The following is a 21,750-nucleotide window of genomic DNA, read 5'->3' as shown; positions in this document are numbered from 1 at the left end:
GATCAGGCCCCTGCACCCAGAGCTGCAGGTCAAGCAGAAAAGGCCAGTTGCTGGGCACAAACGGAGACACCCGAACCTCAAACCCCATGTGGGGGCGGGAGAGGCTCCGGGTGCGGGAGGCAGGGGGCAGGAGACCCAGACAGTCGGCCGCCTCAGGGCCGAGGCTCAGGGCCTCCGTGGAGAGGTGGGGGCAGCGTGGGAGAGGGAGGGGCGGCTCACCAGGCCAGGAGGCGAGGAAGGCCGGGATGCACACTTCTGCTTTGATTAATGGCACTTAGAAGATAGCGCACTTAGAGGGCCTTGAAGTGCTTAGATTTCTCCAGGAAATAAAACCCCTATTTACACTGGCACACAGTATAATTATTCACACTTTCCCAAGTGTTTGGAGATAATTGGATGGAGTCCACGGGTCTAGATACTTATAATGCCAAGAAAACTGTGTGCTACTGTGATTTGTTTTCTACTTAGAAAATAACTCATTTTTATATCATTTTGCTGGAAATCCTAATACTCAGACTTTCTGGTCCGCAGGGAAAACTCCAGATTCTAAACAAAAGCGAATGCACATAAAGCTCTTGGGGCAAAGAGGCTTCTAACTCCACTTTGCATGCTGGCACAGGCCAGGGTATTTATTTTTTTTAAATATATTTTCATTGATTTCAGAGAGGAAGGGAGAGGGGGAGAGAGAGAAAAACATCCATGATGAGAGAGAACCTTGATCAGCTGCCTCCTGCATGTCTTCTCCATCCCCACTGGGGATGGAGCCCACAACCCAGCATGTGCCCTGACCGGGAATCGAACCCTGACCTCCTGGCCCAGAAGTCAACACTCAACCACGGAGCCATGCGGGCCGGACACATTGCTGGGTATTTACTACAAACAAGCAACATGCTCCACGTACACGTACCCAAACAGCAGCCGCAGCCGCAGTGGAAGGTCAAGGCGACGTCCGCTGCCCTGAAAGCAGACAGTCCCTCCTCTGGGGTCGGCTGACCCTCGAGCTGCGGCGCTTAAATGTGGTCCAAGGACCGAGACCACCCGCTTCACTGGGGGGCTTGAGGGAAATGCAAAACGTCCACACCCCAGCCAGCCCCATGCCTCCTGAGTTAGTCATTTTAACAAGATCCCCAGGGGACACAGGTGAACTGATGGTCTACTGAGTGAGAAGGCACGCCGTCACCCACTTAAGGACTACATTCCCCAGACTCCCTTGCAGCTAGGTGTGGTCATGTGACTAGGTTCTGACCATTGGTAAGTGGTCAAAGTGACAGGTACAACTTCCAGGCCCTGACCTTCTTTATCTTTGCAGTGGCCATGACGCCCCCTTCTGGTCGCAATCTGTCCGTGCTTCTCCTTACAGACCGGGAGCTTCTTGCAGACAAGACAGCGACCACATCTCATGTGAGATGCTCACTACACCCCTCGTTCTGCGTCTGGCCTACAACCGCCTCACCAAGCGCCCAATTAAAGGAATGAGCAGATGAATGAATGGATCACGAGGCGCCTCCCACTAGCCAAAGGTGATATCTGAGGAGCTGCAGGAAGATGTAACTGCAATGGACTAAACTCACCAACTACGTCTAAACACGTTAAGTACGTTTACCTCACAACACACACACACATACACACACACACACACACACACACACCCCTAATCCATCACCTTCAAAGTGTAAGGAGCAAACTTAATATCATGAGAACGGGTAAATGGCAGAAAGGCTCAGACACGTCTCCTTCGCTGCCTGTGTGACCACTTTCTCTGTTCCAATCTGCAAGTTCCTATAAAACTCAGGAAGAAACTCACTGCCCGCCTTTGAAATACGCGGAGACCAACTCCTTATTTAGAAAACTGCTAACCAAAGAGTGAGAAGAGGAACGGATCCGGCTTCTCTACATGCACTGTACTTTGGGGGCAAATAGCTGATGAAGGCAAGTTCCCTTTGTAACAAATCAAGATGGAATAAAATTAGCCCTGACCGATGCTCAGTGGAGAGAGCGTCGGACTGAAGGGTCCCAGGTTCGATTCCGGTCAGGGGCATGTACCTTGGTTGCGGGCACAGGCCCAGTAGGGGGTGTGCAGGAGGTAGCTGATCGATGTTTCTAACTCTCTATCCCTCTCCCTCTCCAAAATCAATAAAAGTATATTTAAAAATAAAAATACAAAATGTTAAGATGAGGAGGAATGGGAAACCCAGGCCCCACTGGCCCGGAACCCCCTGTCCGGGCGATTCCCACGAGCAGCCCCACAGCCCAGGAGGAAGTGACTGCCGAGGGGCGGCCGCGAGCAGTCGCATCAGAAGTGAGGCCGCCCTCTCTCGGGCCCGACGCCCGAGGATCTCACTGGAGGCACAAAACACCAGCCACAGGACAAAACAAACACGCCGCGGCTCAGTCTGTTTTTACAGGGTGTGGCAGGAGCCGGGAGGTCTGGATCGGGGCCTTTGGGGGAACTTGGTCTTGATTGAAATGGTCTGGGCACCGGCTCGTATTATTCTTTCTCGCTTTGAAACGGGGACGGAAAGTCTGGTAAAGGCAGGAGCACAGCCCTGACCTGTGTCACTCCCGACCCTCGTGCCCTTTGTACCCCAGAAGCCAAAGTGTGCCCCAGCCCCCACAACTTACCGCTCTGATGCCAGGGTCCCAGCACCCACCGGGCCACGCAGAACACGGGCCCCGGCCCGCAGCCACGGCTCCGCTGGGAAGCTGTCTACCAGCACCTGAGACCGCAGACTCACTCGGGGACCGAATCGCCCCTCCTGGGGGAGTGGGGGCTGGCCCTGAGAACTGGCACCTGGTTCCCTGCGGCTTCCCGGAGCCGGGCGCTCGCTTCTTCCCAAGATGCGGCAGCCTCGGCCGGCCAGGCCGGCGGTCCCAGTGCAGCTCGGACCCAGAACCCGGGACCCAGCGGAGAGCCAGCAGGAAGTCTCTGCCGTTGGCATGGCCTCCCTGCAGCAGCCATCCCAGCGCCTGGTCTGACCTCGCGGACACGAACCTGTGGAGGGGAAGGGGCCTGCAGACGGGGACACCCTGCGGAGGCCAGGAGCCAGGAGAAAAGGCTGAGGCGGTCTCAGGAGGGGAAATGGAGGGGAAAGGGGAAGAAGTGGGGCCGGCCGGGCAGGGCTCGTTCCTTCGGCTGGGAGGGGTCGCTGTGATGGGACCAGGAGAGGGGCAGGTGAGAAGGGTGACCTCAGGGAGGTTAAACCGCCAGGGGCAGGGGTGGGGGTGCCAGTGGGGGGACAGGACGCTGCCGAAGGCTTTCCCAACAGGCAGATCCGAGGTGCTACGGGCCCGCACCAGCCCAGCCAGGCTGGACACGGGAAACAATGCCGGAGAGGGGGGTGCTGTGGGGCCCAGGACCCAACCCCAAAGCCATTCTACAGGACACGACTTAGCTGTCATCTCCTCTCACCACCGTCTTAGATGCAGAGGGAGAATTAACTCAGAGACAAACCGAACCTGAAAAAGCAATCAGACACGCCAGGCGGGAGATGGACTCCGCATCACACACGCTGGCCGAGATGGGCCAGAAGCAAGCTCCAACGCCCCATGGCCCGTCAGAGGTGTGAGCACTGGGTGAGGAGGTCTCCTTCTGCCCCCTGGTGGCTCCGGGGAAAACCAACGGAAAGGGCAGAACGGGGACCTCAAAGCATCTCCACTCTGCCCTAGGCCCCCTGAGCACCTCGCTCTCCACCCTGAAGATGATCCAGATGCTCCTGGCACAGCTCTGTCTGCCCAGGTCGCCAGGGGTGCCTGGCGAGCAGGGGGCTCCAGGTACGTGCTCGTGACGGACATCGAACCCCGGCCCCTTCAGTCTGCAGGCCGACGCTCTCCACTGAGCCACACCGGCTAGGGCATCACCAAGGATTACAGAGAACTGACAAAACCTGTTAGCACCAGTCAATTACAGCCCTGCTGCCACAAGGGAGACCAACGTCTTCGGCCCCTTTCTCAAAAGAGAAGAGTCACAGCAGAACAGCATGTGGCCACTAAAATGACATTCGTTCCTCACTCATTTGCACATTCACGATATATTAAGACATTCGCATACATCAAATAAGGAATCACAAAACAGCATCCATGGCAAGATTCCATTTTTATTTAAAGCCACAGGCTACACGCGTGCAGGTGCCCCTGTGAAGGCCAGGGCTTAGGGTGGGACGGTCAGCGCCTCGCGGTCTCTGGCGCACTTTTCTGTCCCTGCAGAGGTCAGCACTAAAACTGCTTCTGTTCTGGGGAAACGCTGTGGGAATTGTAACTGATACTAGAATAACGTGGAAAACTGGGTTCGTTTTACCATCAGCTCACCAGGAAAGACAAGCACTTGTCAATGTGTTCCACAGACACACTGTGGACTGTCACCGAGTGGAAGCAGACTGCTTTATCGCTACTTAGGAAAACGTCTCTGTAAACCGCATTTTTAAAGAGAAATTATATTCGAGTTGGTAACAAATCTTTTACTTCAAGTCCCTTTGGGGAACAGGATGTCTGTCCCCAGTGTGCCCTGCGGGAACCCAGGTCCTCGCTGGAGGAGACTCTTCCTCTGGCGTTTCCTGAGGAGGGAACCCGGCTCCTCGGGCTGCAGTGACCAGTGACCGGGAGCCGACGACACCCGGCCGATGCCTCGCTCTGCTCTCCACGTTCCGTGGTGACGGGACTCCAGGAGTGAGCAGGGGGGATACGTGTCTTTTGTGTATCGACCACAGGAGCCTCCTCGGACAGAGCAGCTTCATTTCCTCCACTCAGCGTTAGCCAATGGGCCGCTCCGAGGAATAGACAGCAAAAATACAACACGCAAGCAAGCCTGTCTGCCTTCCACATACTGGGTCTCTTTTGGAACAAAAGTACATGTTTGAACAACTTCTAATTTAACCATTTCCCAATTACATCCATTGTATTTCCCTTTCTTTTCTATAAAGTTAGCAAAAGACAGACACATTTTATGTAAGTGGTCATCATATTCTTTTTCACCTTTATTCACACGGAAATAATAGAAAACGTATAAAACCAAACCATACATCCTTCAAAACCTGAAAAGGTTCATTTACATAACAGATTCCATTATGTCAAGCAACCATACACAACTGATATTTTGCAAATAGATTAAAAAATAGGATATGCTTGTTGGAAAGGAAAATGAACAATAATTTCTTATCTAATTTTAATCAAATGATAAAATATTTATCTAATAGCCTCTATATTCTAGAATGTCAAAAGTGCTCAGGTTACACTCTGTAAAGATAAGCGAACAAAAGTGTCCACAGAACAGAACTAATGTGAAGAACGATGGTTATGGGGAACCTCTAGAACAGGGGTCCTCAAACTTTTTAAAGTGGGGGCCAGATCACGGTCCCTCAGAGAGCTGGAGGGCCGGACTATATGAACTACTAATTCCTACTGTAACACCTCGGCTGCGCTCACTGCCCAAAAAACCTGGTGGGCCGGATCAGACTCCTCTGCGGGCCGCATGTGTCCCGCGGGCCGTAGTTTGAAGACCCTTGCTCTAGAACCTTCTGCCCAAGACAGGACGGTGGGTGTGACCAGAGCCACCAGCTTTGATAGGTTCTGTCTTTCGGGGAAGCCAGGGCGTGAGAGCAGTTCTCAGCTGGGCTGCGCATCTACTGACAAGGCGGCCACTGGCCGCGACTGCCCTCGCCTTCCACCACCACCAGCGCGCAGCAGGACGCAAACCAGCACATGGCTGCTGCTCAAGAAACTGCTCACGGGGACCAGGATACTGCTATCTGTTCTCACAAACAAGCAAACAAACAAAACCCAACACGTGACGTGAGCAATCGAGCATATCTTCATGCCCAGCCCTCGGGGGCCTCCCTGGAGCCACAGCGCCCCCCCGCAGGGTCAGCTGGGTCCCGCAGGCAGACCAGCGGGGGGGGGGGGGGTTGGGGGGGGTGGGGGGGGTTTGCCCCCCGGAGGAGCCTCCTGGGAACCCTGCGGAAACAGCTTGTGCCCAGATACAGGCTCTCTCCTCACGGACACTCGTGCGTCTTTGCGAACAGCATTCTATTGTACTTGCCAACTACTCGGATGGAGGCGGCCGACGACCAGACCTGGCATCCGAGTGCCCAGGGCACTGAGGACGTCCCTGCCCTCACCCCAGAGCACTCACACCACTTCCGAATGCCACCGTAAACTCCAGCTTCCGAGGCCCACAACTTGGGAGAACACAGCATCAGACAGGATCCTATTTATGTTCAAGTTGTCATGTGTGTGCGCACAGGACAAATCTTTCTCTGTACGGCAGGACTTCAGATTGCTTTTACTCTCCATTACATTTTCCTTAATGTTTTAATTGCTCACATATCACTTTCATAATCATACGAAAAATTAGGCTACTTTCACTTCAGAGAGCAAGAGACAAACAATTTTCTATAGATTCTGAAGGCAGCTACAAGTAAGAGCCCCTCGAATGCCCTTGGAGGCTGCTTTGGGGAATTCCAGGAGGACCTGAAATCCCTGCTCTCAGAGGACACGGCTCGCTCCCCACTGTCCCCGTGGCCCAGTGGCCGCACACGGCAGGTGGTACCACGCACGGCCGGCGGTGCTGCACTCTGAGTGGATATGCAGTTTACCTGGATGTTCAATTTCTAGACACCTGACTTCTAAAACATTGTTTTATGAGCCCCCTTTTTGCTCTAACTGGCTGAAATTATTGTATGTTTTATCTGAATTCACTGCGTGTAGAAGAAACATGTAAAGGCAGCCGTGAGAGTCAGCCGACTGCACTTTATAGCACAATTTTCAAAAGGCTCACACAACACAACACAGACCCAAGGCAGAATACGGCTGCCAGGACCGAGGGGTCAGCGGAGAGCACGCGAGAAAACCACCTGTCCTGGCGCTCCCACAGCTCACTGCCCTCCGTCCTCAGCAGCCACCCTGACCGTGGCCACAGGGGCATTTGCTCAAACAAAAGGAAGTGGGAGGGGCAGGGGAGCCTTCACTTCAATGGCCAGCGTGGCATCTCCAGTGACACCCCGAAGGGCGAGCCAAAGTGTCACCCACCCTGGAGCGGAGGTCAATGGTTCCTCGTAATGAAATGGGGCTGTGCCACAGCGATGAGCGATGAACGCATTCGGACAGGAACCAATTCTCAATCAAGAGCCAAAGACGAGCATTCTCGGTCCTGAGGCATGAACAGCCAGTGAAGGCAGGAGCCCACGTTTTTCTTTAGAAACTCACTTCTTAAACGTTTACAAACAGAGCCAATGATGGACCGACGGTAAACCCAATGGGGTCGCCTGCAGAGTGAGGGGAGCACTCGCAACAACTTCCAGGAAGACATCACGCCAGTCCGGCAACGAGCAGGACCGCGGGGTAAACAGACCCGGCCCAAAACACCTGTTCAACCTCGCACCTGCTTCCCCGCTCCCTCCTGACCCCACTGAGACGCTCGCAGTGACAATGCTGGAAGCCAACAGCAGTTCTTCTCCTGAGAGACATTTCTAAGAGAGAAGCACCCCCACCTCTTCCCCACACGGAAGGGTTTTGTCTGTCTTTTAGTGTAAACTAACGTTTTAAATGGATCCAAGGACACAGTCTGCTTTGAATTCTAACGGAAAAAGGCACAGCTGCAGTTAACATTACTTATGATTCACGGATTGACTTTGCTTTCTAAAACACTGACAGTGAGAGAAGTTTACCATGTCTTGTTCATAAAACAAACTTTCGAGATTATAAATCCCAATTATGGAGCTAGGTCATAACATATTTTTTAAGTCTTTAAATTAACCATGAGGTTTTCACAAACACATTGCCACAAAGGAGTTTACAAAAGCCGTACGAGAGTCGGAGTAAGGAAGCCGCGGGGCGGCCCGGGAGCCTGCGCGGAGTGGGGCGGGTGGCCGGGCGGCTCAGCTGCGGAAGAGCAGCATCCGCTCGGAGCAGGCCTGGCCCACGAGGCGGGCGTACTGCAGCACGGCGGCCTCCTCGCCCGGCTCCCGCTGCTGCCGCTTGAACACGCCGTACGGCAGGATGGACTTCTTGTACAGCACCTGCAGCCGGTCGGGGTCCGTGCTGCCACCTTCATCCGCTGCAACAACAAAACACGGTTAGAAAGGCACAGAGCACACCCTCTTCCTAACTCGCAACACACGCACGCACAGACGGAAGTGCCGAGACGCCCCCTCCGAGCAAGGGCTCAGGCGAGGGCGCACAGCACGAGCACCCACCTAGGCAGGTCAGACCCGCCCCGACGCCGAGAGAGGGTGCGCTCCTGGCCCGTCAGGGAGACAGAACTGTGTGCACCTGAAACACTGTGCCCTACGCCTGTCACCGCCTCACACTCACTCCCAGGAGGGTCTTTCCTGCGCAGGCTGACCCGGACGTGCCGATCCTCGAGCCGGCCCACCCCGGAGGGTTCCCTCTGCGCAGAGCCTCCTGCCACGGCAGTCTTGGCGGACCCACGCCGCCAGGTAAGGGCAGTGGGCACCCTGTCGTGGCAGGGGTCACGGAGGACATGCGGAGCCTGCTGTGGCTGCCACTGTCTGTCTGCCTTTCCAGTAAGTACTTTCTGAGGGTCAGCAGCTCACTGTGTGCCAGAGGAACACGGGTGTCGCAGGAGACCTGGCCTCTGCCTGGGAGCTTGCGGTGAAGAGCTTTCCCTCAGCTCAACCAAAGCAAAACCACGAAGGACTCTGGGTACGGGAGGCTTCGTGGAACCAAACGGCCATGCCAGCCCGGGACGGCCATGTCAGAACTTGACATCAAACTGGCTGCTTGCACCAACCTACTTTAGGTGTCCATTTCTGGCAGCTGCTCCTAATTCTAAATAATCAACGTGGACTCTTCAAATGACACCATGTCCTCTCCTCCACGAGACAGCCACGGGCTGACGAGGATACATCAAGTTCCGTGTCGGGGAGACAGCGCATGGAGCCCCGCGGCCCTGAGAGGCCAGGGCTACCTGCCTCCATCACCTCTGAGAAGGCAAAATCAGGCCTTGGAGGCTGACTGCATCCTGAGCCTGCCCAGGTACCTGCGATGGAGTGCCAGCCTCCGCGGCTTTTCCCAAAGAGGTCACACAGGCCGGAGACCAATGCCTCCACTGAGCACCAGCCTGGGCAGCGCGGATGGGTGAGGACCAGGGAGCCCCAGGACGCAGCCAGAGGCCCTCACTCCACAGAGCGAAGTCCGGCGCAGTTTCAGGTTCCCGGTCCAGGATGTCTTCAGGGGACATCAGTGGAAGCACAGCGTGGCAGGAGGCGGTCTCCTCAAGGCTGCTCCGTCCCCATCCCCATCCCAGGGCCTTCGCTCTGCCCACGCCAGGACGTCTCCCCAACCTCTCCCCTCTCCTCTCAGACTCTGCTTCGCCAGCGGCTCCTGCTGCTCTCGATGTTGTCAGGCTCCATCTTCTGGGGCAGCCCGGCCCCTGGCGCCTTCCTCTCAGCCAGGCAGTGGCCAGCCGCCTGCTGCTGCCCAGCTCCGGCCGCCTCTCGGTGCCGCGGGGCGCACATCACACACACGCATCCAGTTCCCCGCATCAGGCATTTGCTCTCCGTGGTAACCCTGCAGTGCTCTGCAGCCCTGGCTGGACCACCGACTTCACAGTGTGCTGTCTGGATAACTTCATATCCCACCGAAGCAGAAAAGTCGTGGCTCTAAAACAGGAAACACTTACCACGTGCTAGGTCACCACCTCCCTCCTGGGGGAAGCGACAGCAAAGGGAAAGGAGCACCTGGTTCCTGCTCTCGTTTCGAGCACATTATGCTCACGCATCGCACCACCTCCGGCTCTCCACATGATCATAACCCCCCCCCCCCCCCAGCTCTCCACGGAGTTACGATTTAATAATGCACCTTGATGTTTATTTACATTTTCCTCCACAGCAAATGGTGCCATGTAGTCTGCAGTTATGTGTGTAAGCTTTGTTAATTTTATGTCATATTTTACAATAGATTTGGGCATATTTTATGGCACAAATACACTACTACCTATATACAGTATTTTTTGCATTCATGACATAGCTTTTTCTTGTGTGTGGGTTGTTTTTTGTGTGTGTGTGTGTGTTTTTTTGTTTTGTTTTTTTTTCTTTTTGCTATTCTAGGCTATGTGCTTTATCTTTTTTCAAATTGTCACAAATCTCAAAAAAATCCCCCAATATAATATGTATTGAAAAAAATTCACACAGCCTGGCCAGTGTGGCTCAGTGGCTGGGTAACCTTTCACTAGTTTGATTACCGGTCAGGGCACATGTGCAGGCTGCGGGTTAAACTCCTGGTTGGGGTGCATACAGGAGGCAGCCGATGGATGTTTCTTTCTCACCTCAATGTCTCCCTCCCCTCTCCTTCTTTCCCCTCCCCTCCCTTCCTCTCCTCTCCCTTTAAAATCAATTTAAAAAACACACTAATATTTAAAACGGTCAGTGCTTGAGGAAAAGGGAACAGAGATCAATGAGACACATGTAAGAGAAGGGACAGAAAAGGAGCAGCACAGAGATGCAAGAAGAAAGCCAACAAAATACCACAAAACCAAACCCGCCCCAGCCTGTTTGTGCCCAGCTCCACCCTGAAACCACTCCACACCTTCACTCAGTCCAACTGGTTAGCATTTCTGTCTTGGTGGCTAAGAAATATGGGGAAGAACTCTTACGCCCTCTCAGAGTGAAAGTAACTAACGGGTGATGGAGTCAGCCCTCAAGCAGATGTGAAAGCTAATCAGTCGCATGAGCAGCTCGATTAGCCAGGAGCACACACACGAGTTTCCGCATTCATCTGCAAAGCTGTGTGCACATGGTTCCTTATACGCACGCACGCACGCACGCACGCACGCTCTACAATACAGACTAGTAGAAAGCTCTCTGGACCCTGTTAGGAGCCACGGCTTCCCGCCCAGCTCTGCTCCACACACACCTGCTTCGGGGTCCTGGTTGAAACGGCAGTACTTGGAGTTCTCCAGGGAAGGCAGGCACTGCTCGATGGGCACCCACACGTAGGTCTCAGGACACAGCAAGTCAGAAGGTCTGTAATGACCCTGAGGAGACACGAGGGAAAAGGCATGACCACCACAGGGCGCCCTGGTTGCGAGGCTCAGGGGAGGGCTTAGCCACAATGGAAGAAAGGTGGCCAGAGCAGCTTTCCTGTCAAGGCTCAGCAACTCCATCAGGGCCCGCGCCCCATCCAACAGTGCACAGGGCATCCCAGGGCCTCTGAGTGACCTGGGAGGCCTGTGTAACCTGGAAGATTTGGGTTTCTATTTCTTTTGGGAGCAATAATTGACATATGATTTTTGCTGAGCTGATGGCTAAAAATACCCAGTTTCAAAATCAAGTTCTTTTAAATGCTAGCTAATAACACAGGGAAATTTATTTTCATGTATGAGAGTATTTTAGTTTATATAGGAAATGAACTTATTTCCCAAAATAAAATTTCATCATCCTTAGTCACAAAATTCTCACTTTGTAGACTCAGTTGACAATTTCATTTCATTCTAATAAATTAAAAAGTACTGTCTTGTCAATATACTTCCACTTCCATGAGCAATCTAAACTGATAAAGAGAAGTCTAAAAAGCATTATAGAAATTTCAGAGGAACTCTGGGATGTTTCTTTTATCTGATTACATCTTCCCATATTCCTACAGAAGAACTTCTTACAACTGAATGTACAACTGATCCACAATGAGAGGAAAACTTGCTCTTTATATTATAATGGAAAATCCCGTGACGATCCTGAAGAAAGCACTGGAATGACCGACCACGCCCTTTCAAACAAAGTCAAGTGTTAAAAAGTCTACTCTTCCATTATAGTAAATCCAGAAATGCATGACTTTAATTTCAAAAAGGCTTTAGCATCTTTTACAAACTTTTATTTTTTTTTTTTTGGCATTCATAAGATATATGTAAACCCTTATGTATTCAGGTCTATATATGTTTACAAACCTGACATGTAAGAATTCTCTCTGAATATTACATTTTTCTTTGCGCAAGTTTAAACATGCAAAAAAGAAGTTATTTCTTTAATTAAAGTTAAAGAACTTGAGACTGTTATTTTTCTCAGAAAAAAAAAAAAATCAGAGAAAAGCAAAGAAATGCTTTCATATGATATCCACCCAAGTGAGCGTTCCTGGCTTCTAATTGGAAACATCTGGGGATGGGCTTGGCCGATTGCAATAAAACTGAGGTTCCCAATTCGCACCCTGCCATTTTGAGGGAACTTTGTTTTTACAGTTTTCAAATTAAAACCAAACGGACTTTCCTTTGAACTCTGGTCCTGAAGCAAAGATCTTTATGAGATTTCACTCTCAAGAATACTTCATAAACATTTTGAAAAATTCGAAGGATTTTGTATTTGAGAAAAGGATAAACCAGCAGTTTGTTTTGAAAGTTCAATAAAAATGTAAGAATACAAAAAAGGCAATATTGTTTAAATACGGGGGGGGGGGGGGGGCGGAGAGACAGACAGACAGACAGAGAGGGGGGGGGGAGAAGGAGGGAGGGGGAGAGAAGCACTGAGCAGAAAGAAAGATTAAAGTCCTCCCTCAGGTAAAGCTGACAGGTATCCCATTTTCTACAACAAACCAATTGGCTTTACCTAAACCACTCGCCTACAGAGACGCTCTAACACTACATAAACAGAACCAGTTGAAAACAATCCATTAGAGTGGGCAGCACCTCAGAGAAAGGGGGCCGGGGTTATTAAACCCAGTCTTCCCCCTGAAAGACAACACCGGCGGAGCCGTCGAGGAGCCCTGAGCAGACCCTTGCTCCCTGGCTCCGTTACATAAACAGAGGCTGACTTGTGGGTCCCCAGGAGAGTGCTTGGGAAGTAACTCAAGCCGCTCTGTTTTCAGAAACGGTGTTCAGGCTGCGCCCGCTCAGCGGCGAGGGGAGCCGAGATGGGAAGACAAAGGGCCCAAACATCTGAATCCATTTGTGCTCCCCATTTCTGAAAGGCAGCAGATGCGCTCCATGTGCTGCAGGCTAAGCTTTGAAAACCTAAAATTACATATTTCTTCCTCTGACAAACAGAAGTGATGGAGTTCTGTGTTTCTTTAATTAAAATCCAGGGCTGGCAAAGGCTCCAGGACTTGCTCTAAAGCTTCCTTAAGACGGGGCTATTTATTTTACTAGTAGCAAGTAATACAGAATAAAGATTCTAATTCAGCTTTAATCACAATCTTTGCTTTTATTTTGGAAACCCTGGGTTAATCTTTTTTTCTTCTAGAAAATACAAAGAAAGCTTGTGAAGAAAAGATTCAAGGAGTCAACTTACAGCCCAAATTTAATTTCAACCTGAAGGGTCATAAGTTGAAAAGGATAGAGAAGATAAAGAGAAAGAAATAGGATGAAAGATGAAGACAAAGAAAATAAAGAGAAAATGAAAAGTAAAATTGGAAGTCTCTTTAACTTCTGCTGCAGGTGAAGGTGCTAGGTGAGTGTCTGCGTGTAGGTGTGTACATATTAAAGCTGGCCTTCGCCGCACGGAGGAAAAGCATCAGCTGCGTGTTTGCTCTCTCAGCTGTTGCTTGGAGCAGTTCCAGTCACTGGTTCTGACACTCCTCTCGGGTGACAGACAGACCTGGGAGCTGACTCCACGTTCTCCCTGATGAGCCCAGCTCCCTGCCACCATCGGGGTAAACTCTCTACGAAACCCCTCCGGGTTCCGCAACCTCTACAGTAAGGAGAACCACCCCTTTTTAATCCGCAACCTCTACAGTAAGGAGAACCACCCCTTTTTAAAGTGAAACCATTCCAGAGGCCAGTGATCTTAGCTACAGCTGATGAGAAGTTACCCAAGATGAAAAGGCACGACCAATTCCCGCCGCTGTGAAACGAGCTTAGGTTTTACTGGTCCCAGACCCTCGTGTGTAAAGTGCCCGTTCTGCCCTGTGTTTTCAGTCCACACCCACAGCTGCGTGGACCCGGCGCTCCTGCTCCCTGGCTGAGGCCGGACACTGCGTGTGCCAGCCGCCTTCCTCACCCCGCACTGCCCAGGGCACTGCTCTAAGCACTAAGCACGGCTGTGGGCCGGTGACCGCTCACTGTCCGAATGCCCACTGCACCTTGGGCTCGGCATCCCCTCACACCACCTGCTCCTTCCTCCCAGGCAGGATCTGGCTCTCATTCCTGCAGGGCAGCAGGTAATTAGTAAATACCACCACCTGCCGGGCTCCGAGCCAGCGTCCTGGGTGTGCCGTGGGGAACAGCGTGCCCATCTCAGTTCTCAGGGACCTCTCCCAGGAGGGAGGCAACTTTATAATCATAGAAACATCACGGCACCGTCTGGCAAACAGGCGAGGAAAAGCACAGCACACAGCGAGTGCCAAGGGAAGCCCATCCTAGAACGCAGTGCACCTGGGTCCTGCTATCCGCTGTGCCCCCCTTTCTGCCCCCACATACCCCAACCCAGAGTTTCCCCGAGACCTGAAGTGCAGCATTTCTTTGCCTTCCTTGTGCCTGGGCAGAATACCTTGTCTGGACTGAGCTCTCAATACTTAGTGAATAACTGCTGACTTAAACTAAACGGTGTCACACTGTATTCCTTAAAAATAGAAAATCAGGCCATTTTAAAAGTAGAAGAGCCTTAGGCCTCCCGAAGCAGTCTCCAGTCTCATTTTAATATTTAAAAGAGGGGCGGGAGAGAGAAAAGTCAAGTGACTTAAGGCCGATCACTGGCAAAGCCAAGATGAGCTTAATCTGTTAAAATTTCAGTTAAAACCAGACATTCAGACTAAACCCCTCCAGTGCACCAGCAAGGCCCGTGTCCTGTTCATGGAGACTCGCAGAGGAGCGCCCTCGGGGGCTGGGCCCAGAGAAACACGTTGGCGGCTTTAGCTTTCAGGTGAGAGGACCCGGCAAACAACTGCTGCCCGCGCCACGAAGCACCGCTCCACACACAGCCAGCTGCCTCGCCCCACGCCTCCATCTGAAGCTGGTATTCCCGTAAACATTTTCAGTGATTATGAAGGCCTTACTCCTGAGGCTGTGTGTTCCCGAGGGAAACAGAAGTTAGCTGATCCCTGTGTCGCAGGGGTGTGACCTCTGGTAATCATTCTTTTTTCCTGCCTGATGGGAAATTCATCACAGGGATTTAAATGCTTCAAGCTTGAGGATAACCTTCCTCCTCACCCGTGCAGCAGGAGTCCAGTACAATCACATCCTATGGCCTTAAATGTCACCAGGATTCTATGTCTCAGCAAGGAAGGGCTTGGAGAAGGCTACTATGACAGCCGGGGGAGGACCCACACGTCAGCAAGCTCAAGGGATAACTGTTTCCTCCCCTTCTCAATGCTCAGTTACGTGATTATGAAGAACACTAGAGGCCCAGTGCATAAAATTCATACACAAGGGGGTGTCCCTCAACCCAGCCTGCACCCTTCTCCAATCTAGGACCCCTCAGGGGATGTCTGACTGCCGGTTTAAGCCCAACCCCTCAGGGCAGTCGGACATCCCTCTCACAATCTGGGACCACTGACTCCTAACCACTCACCTGCCTGCCTGCCTGATTGCCCCTAAATGCTTCTGCCTGCCAGCCTGATCACCCCTTAACCACTCCCCTGCCAGCGTGATTAACGCCTAACTGCTCCCCTGCTGGCCTGATTGCCTAACTGCCCTCCCCTGCCACGATCCGCCTCCCCCACCCCCAGAGACCCACCTCCTCCATGCCACGCAGAGCCTCAGGATTCCCAGGAAAAAGATATGAGCCCCTGCAGACTCTGGGCCCCTGAACCCCACGGAGTTCCCACTCGCTCACATCAGTGACGCAAGCTCAGCACACGAGGCCCTGAGGAAACTGCCTTTGACTCTGATGCAGCAAAACCTAAAACTTAACAATTTAAGCATAAGAGTTTGTGATGAGTGTGTGATGTTTCTAACCCCCACCGCCAGCAGGAGGCATCGGAAGCCCTTGCTGCAATGCCTCTATGGTCACAGGGCATTAGCTCCAGGAAGCCGTATGCTGGGCTCTGTCCATGCAGAAACTGTGAGGTCATCCGCTCCCTCCGACCAGCAGCAGCGCTGGCACTGCCGTGTGCCCGTGCTGTTAGACCACGGTCAAGCGGAGGCACCATCACAGCTAATTAGCCTTTTGTTTCCTTCTGACATTTCCGAGACCGTTCTGCTGTTTCAACCATCTGATGTCTGGCCACGCCATGACACCCACGCCGACTGCCTGCAATCCCTGCTAACTCTGGCCACAGACAGATATGGATAATGAACTCAGCCAAAACACTGCCTTCAGATCCCTAAGGCCTGGCAGCATTAAAACGAACTAGCCTATAGAGAATACTAAAACTCTGGAAAACGCCAGCAAAATCACTATTTCCAAAAACCTAAGGTTTGGATCTCTTAGCATATTAGTAGCACTACAGGAACTCCCAAGTGGAAATGAACGATTTATAAACTTACTTTGCTTCCAACGCTTATTTCTTGGAACACCATGCATGTACTCAGGAGATAAACTGATTAATATTACACTCACAGTGTTAATAGCAGACTAGGCCACAAAACCCCAACAACACGGCCACAGCTACACACAAAACCAGCTGCTAGACCAACCCCGCACCTGTCTTCTTCCTAAAAATGTCACTGCTCCCCTTGTTTAAACTTGATGCTGGTGAATCCTTCAAACCAGTAACGGTTCTATGGGGATTACTCAGCTTTAATTTTTGTGGCAAAATTATTATATTTTCCCCCACTTTCCTGGCTTCTCAACTGATTTTCCCCAGGCTTCATTCAGAAAAAGCATGCAAATTTACCCAGAATAGCTAGGATTTCTTACACTGTCAGCAAATTCCTGCAGATCAACTACACTAAACAACTACTAAGTGCCTATGGGTAAGTACTATGCAAGGCGATGAGCAGGCTAGGCACTGTGAAAGACTGAAGATGCTTAACAATAATTTGTTTATGTTCATCAGAAATGTACAAGAAAGTGAAGCTATTCTGATGACAAACTATGAAAGCATTAATTTTCATAAATTGGAACTCTAGCAGACATGTGTGAAATCAATCTTACCTTATATTTCATCTTGGGACATGAATGAATGTAGAAACCCATATAATAATAGCTGAGCTGAGGTGCTTTTTCATGAAGTTGCCTAGTGAAAGCAATTTCTCTGTCAAAAGAATAAAGAAGATACAATTATACCTAGTTCCAATAGTGAAAGTACTATGTAAATTGATGCCAAATATTTGATAAAATTTGATACTAAGCTATCAAAAAAAAATCCAAGTATTGAAAGAACTATTTTAAAAACACTGAGATGATTTTTAATACAAAGATACAAAAAAACCCCTCTAACTTCTTTTGAGCAAATGCATCTAAATTCAGGTTTTACACTATTTTGGGCATAGATAGTGATTAATCTAAAATGCAAACACCATAAAGTTAAAGAGATCTATTTAGTGTGATTTCTTGTTGTTATTTATTAAGGAGATCAGGTGACCTCATGCTGGCAGTGGGCTGGTATCACACTTAAAGTCCAACCTCTTTACCATGATCTGCAAGCCCTGCTCCACTGCCCTCCTCACCGCGGCCAGCACCCCCTTGCACATCACTGTCCATAGTTACTGACACCCTAGCTGCACCACCTTCCTCTCTTTCCTCCTCCTCCTCAGGGTGTTTGGATTTGCTGCCCCTTCACCTGGACTTCTACCCCAGGTTTTACATAGCCTCCTCCTTTCCTTTGTTCTGATCCTCAACTGCACCTCACCCACCATGGTTTATTTGTCACAGCACAACAGAGGGCCTAGAATTATGTTCTTGGCTTTTGAACCCAGAAATAGAACTCAAGTAAGCATCTACTAAACTAATTAATTACATTTCTAAAATACATCTTAAAAAAAAAAAGCCATGCTCAAGATCGCCAATTCAAACATTTTTTTAAATCTGCAGACTAGATTACATTAAAATCTATATTGATGCCAAAATCAGTTTGGCTCAGTGGATAGAGCATTGGACTCTGGACTGAAAGGTCCAAGGTTCGATTCTGGTCAAGGGCATGTACCTTGGTTGTGGGCACATCCCCAGCAGGGGATGTGCAAGAGGCAGCTAATCGATAATTCTCTCTCATCGATGTTTCTAACTAAGCTCTCTCTTCCTCTCTGTAAAAAAATCAATAAAGTATATTTTAAAAAATCTATATTGATTATATATTGAAATACAAAAACCTTAAATGATTGGAGGGAAAAGATACCTGAACAGGTTTCACTGAACTACATTCAAGTCGGTAAGGACAGAAGTGAAACTTGTGATCTACTGGCACGGATTTTGCTCTGAAATACTGATCTTCTAGGTCTCTCTCCTCCACAAGCTCAGCAGCTCCACCTCTAGGGCTCTCAGGGAAAGGCGGGCAGGGCTGCACGGGGCATCTACTCATGTTCTCCTGTGCAGGCTTCCTGCTCCATCCTCAAAGCTCTCTAGAATTTTCCAAAGATATACCAAACAATAAGCACAGCTTTCTCATTTTGCAGGGAGTTATTTAGTTACTATCTCAAATGCAGGATTTCTATGTCTCTTAGCTATTGAGACATGGGTGGGACTTATTATTTGGAATAAATATTCTTAATATTCATCTGTGATGTCTAGACAAATCCACAATTATGCACAGTAAAGTGATAGGTACAAAAATAAAACAAACAAAAAAACTCAATAATTTCAAAGTGTTAACTGATTTCAGTACAAAGAAAGAGTATCTGTTCTGTAATAGAATACGTGTCTCAAGTTAGAAAGTGGATTGCTTCAAATGATCAGTTCCAATTTTAGTGAGATCACCAAGTCATAAATACTTTTTAGTTTATATAAAAATGCAATTAAATACCTAAGAAAAGTAAAAGATGATTAGAGATCAGTTGTAAACATGTATAATTGTGAATTTGCTATCACTAAGATAAGATGAGTTGAAAAATCCCAAGATGGAGATCTTCTTTATATCATGGGCCACTGAAACACACACAAAAACCAACTATGGACCAAATTTAAAAAATAAATCAAATGGTGATTAAAGAAAATATTAACTCTCTTACTTTCATAAATACAAAAAAAACCCACACCCGTAAACATAATAAAAATAACCACAAAGTACATTTTATCAAGATGTAAAAATGTGACCATCAGAGGAGGAACTGGAAAAGGAGAGGGGAAAAATTGACACAATGATACCGCGGGACCAAAGAGGCCTGAGCTCCCAAACAGAAAAGCTATTCTCCATCCCCTCCCACCCCGGTACACACAGGAACAGCAAGAATAAAAACGAAACAAGTATTTTCATGGAATAAAGTCCCGATCCCTTTACCTTAGGATAATGCACTGAAGGTATGTGTGCTGTGCTGCACGTATTTGCACCTGACATACATGGGAAGTCATTGTCCGATGAGGGACTCTTGGGCCTAATCCATTTTATATAACTGCATATTTCAATTCATTGTGCCAGATTCACTTAACCTTTATGAAAACACTGTATACAACACTGATGACAAGAAAAATAAATAAATAATACCACATTTGAGGAACATTAAGTGGTTCTGACAGGGGAGCTTAAATAAATGCATAAACTAAACAACAAAAGCATCCCTCAAATACAATGACTTCTCATGCACTAGAGCAGATGGATGGAGACCTTCAAAAGCTTGGGAAGTACCACCGGACACTGCCTTAGTTCTCATAGTGGTGTTTCTAAATACCGACATACTAGTGTAAAGAGACGACTGTAGCAACGAATTACATGTACTATCACAATAGGATTTCTACTGTTCTGTGATGAAACATAATCAAATGAGGAACTGCTGGAAGTTCTATATGACCCTAACAGCTGTCTAAGGCAATCTTACCGTAGTGCCGAGTAGACACCCAAGGACAGAAACGAATAATCAGGATCATAGTACAAATACACAGACGACACACAGTAGGGAAGGATGTCAATCACCCCCACTGCGATGATCTTCCCGTCCAGCCAGTACTGCTGGTGAAAGGAGCCATAGCCACAGTCGGGTCCATTCGGGGGATTCTCTGGCTGTGAAAACAGACACACATGAGCAGTTTGTCACCGATATGTACATGGAAGGGTCAGCATACACACATGTATGTACATGTATGTGAGATGAGGCCTAAGCGAAATGACCCCCAGTAGTGACAAGCACACCTAGCACCCGATCTCGGTTTCTCCATTCTGCAATAAAAGGAACCATTTATCTCTGGAGGAATGCCTGAGTCCAGGACTGAGGAAGGAAATGTACAAGATGAGCCTAAAGTATCTTGTAGTGCCAAAAACAAGGAAGGACTCAAAGAGGAAAAAGAAACCCCTATTAGTGGCGGTATATCAAAGGGGCTGGGGGGTGGGGGGGGCGGCAAGTGAAAGAGCTCCAAAGGCCTGGGCTGAAATACTAAAATGAAGTAGTACTGCCCAGCCAGTGTGGCTCAGTGGTTGAGCACTGACCCAGGAACCAAGAGGTCACCTGTTTGAGTACCGGACGGGCACATGCTCAGGTGTGAAGGAAGCAGCTGATGGATGTTTCTCTCTATCCCTCTCCTTTCCCTCTCTCTAAAAATCAATGAAAACCTAAAGGCAGGGAAGCATAACTCCCTACTTAAGTGTGGGCTGCACAGAGCCACTTCCTTCCAAAGAGCACCGTTTATGGAAAGGGAAAAGTCCCTGCATAGGTGATCAAGGTCAACCACAACCAACACGAGGATGCAGTGAGGTGCTAGCAGTATCCGTGATGTCTATAACTTCCACTGCTGTGGTTAATGTGCTGCTCGGGTAATAAACACATCTTAAACTTTTAAGAGCTCCCACCAGCTATGATGAATGATGCCAACCCCGGTCTCAGCACTCACTGCCACACAGAGCTTTGCTCCTAGCAGTGCCTCTGATCTCCCTAGCAGCTCCAAGAGGACAGGTGAGTGAACCTGTTTTAGCCGCACCACCTGAACTGACACCAACAGCTGTAAGGCTGAAGTCTAACCACCCGTTTCAGAAGCTAGAACACTCCAACTATGCCAGAAGAAAGAAAGAAATTCCTGCATGTCCTGGCATTTTACCAAAACCGTCTTTCAGAGGTGAGCCCTAAGGGCCACAGGAAGGCAGCTGCTCCCTGTCCTTAGAAATAATCGCACAGGAGAGCAGCCCTGCAGTGACCTGGACATGAAAAGGGGGGCGCTGTACTGTCAGAAACCTCCTAGTCACACGCTAATGAGGCCATAACCAGTTTGACTCAGTGGACAGAGCTGGCCCACAGACTGAAATGTCTCAGATTTCATTCTGGTCGTGGGCACGCACCTGTGCCTCAGTTGCAGGCTCACCCTCGTTTGGCACCTGCAGGAGGCAATCAGTCAATGTCTCTCACATCGGTGCTTCTCTGTCTCTCCCCCTCCCTTCCACTCTTTCAAAAAAGAAAAAGAAAAAGATCATCAAAATATCCTCAGGTGAGGAGTAACAAAACAAACAAAAAGAGCTAATTAGACAAATTTGTGTATCAGCTTGAAATAGTTTTTAAAATTGCAATTACCTTCTCAGTTTCCAATAACCATCATTCCTCTCATTCCCTGGACTTCGCTTTTAATAATCTGCTTCCATTTCATTTCACTGCTTTCCTACCACGGGCACCGTTCCCCTCTCAATCCGTGTGAAAGCAGGGGCCTTCCCCATCTGCAGATGCGGCTGCCTTCCAATTCCTTAGGAAAAGGAAGCCACAGAGCGACCTACTCTGACCCCCATCCCATCACAGCTGAGAAACCTGAAATCCAGGAGTCGATCAAGCAATATAATCACGAAACCATAGAGTTACAAACGGATCCC

At 49.5% G+C, this 21,750-nt stretch overlaps 1 protein-coding gene across 8 annotated transcripts in view; it reads right to left on the bottom strand.

Moving 5' to 3' along the window:
- Positions 1 to 7,598: 7,598 nt before the first annotated feature.
- ATE1 (arginyltransferase 1) overlaps positions 7,599 to 21,750 on the bottom strand; it is a 40,410-nt gene continuing 26,258 nt past the window's right edge. For all 8 annotated transcript variants that reach the window (XM_084904511.1, XM_084904515.1, XM_084904517.1 and 5 more), the window contains 4 exons: positions 19,784 to 19,965; positions 16,971 to 17,070; positions 10,867 to 10,987; positions 7,599 to 8,047 (listed from right to left, as the gene is read on the bottom strand). In XM_084904511.1, coding sequence (XP_084760637.1) covers positions 7,869 to 8,047; positions 10,867 to 10,987; positions 16,971 to 17,070; positions 19,784 to 19,965 — 582 coding nt within the window. In that variant the 3' untranslated portion in view covers positions 7,599 to 7,868. The remainder of the gene's footprint in view (positions 8,048 to 10,866; positions 10,988 to 16,970; positions 17,071 to 19,783; positions 19,966 to 21,750) is intronic.

The sequence above is a fragment of the Pipistrellus hanaki genome (assembly GCF_964339955.1).
Source record: "Pipistrellus hanaki genome assembly, chromosome: 14".
Lineage (NCBI taxonomy): Eukaryota > Metazoa > Chordata > Mammalia > Chiroptera > Vespertilionidae > Pipistrellus > Pipistrellus hanaki.
The sequence above is the reverse complement of the archived record's forward strand: the minus strand, read 5'-3'. Positions and strand labels throughout refer to the sequence as shown.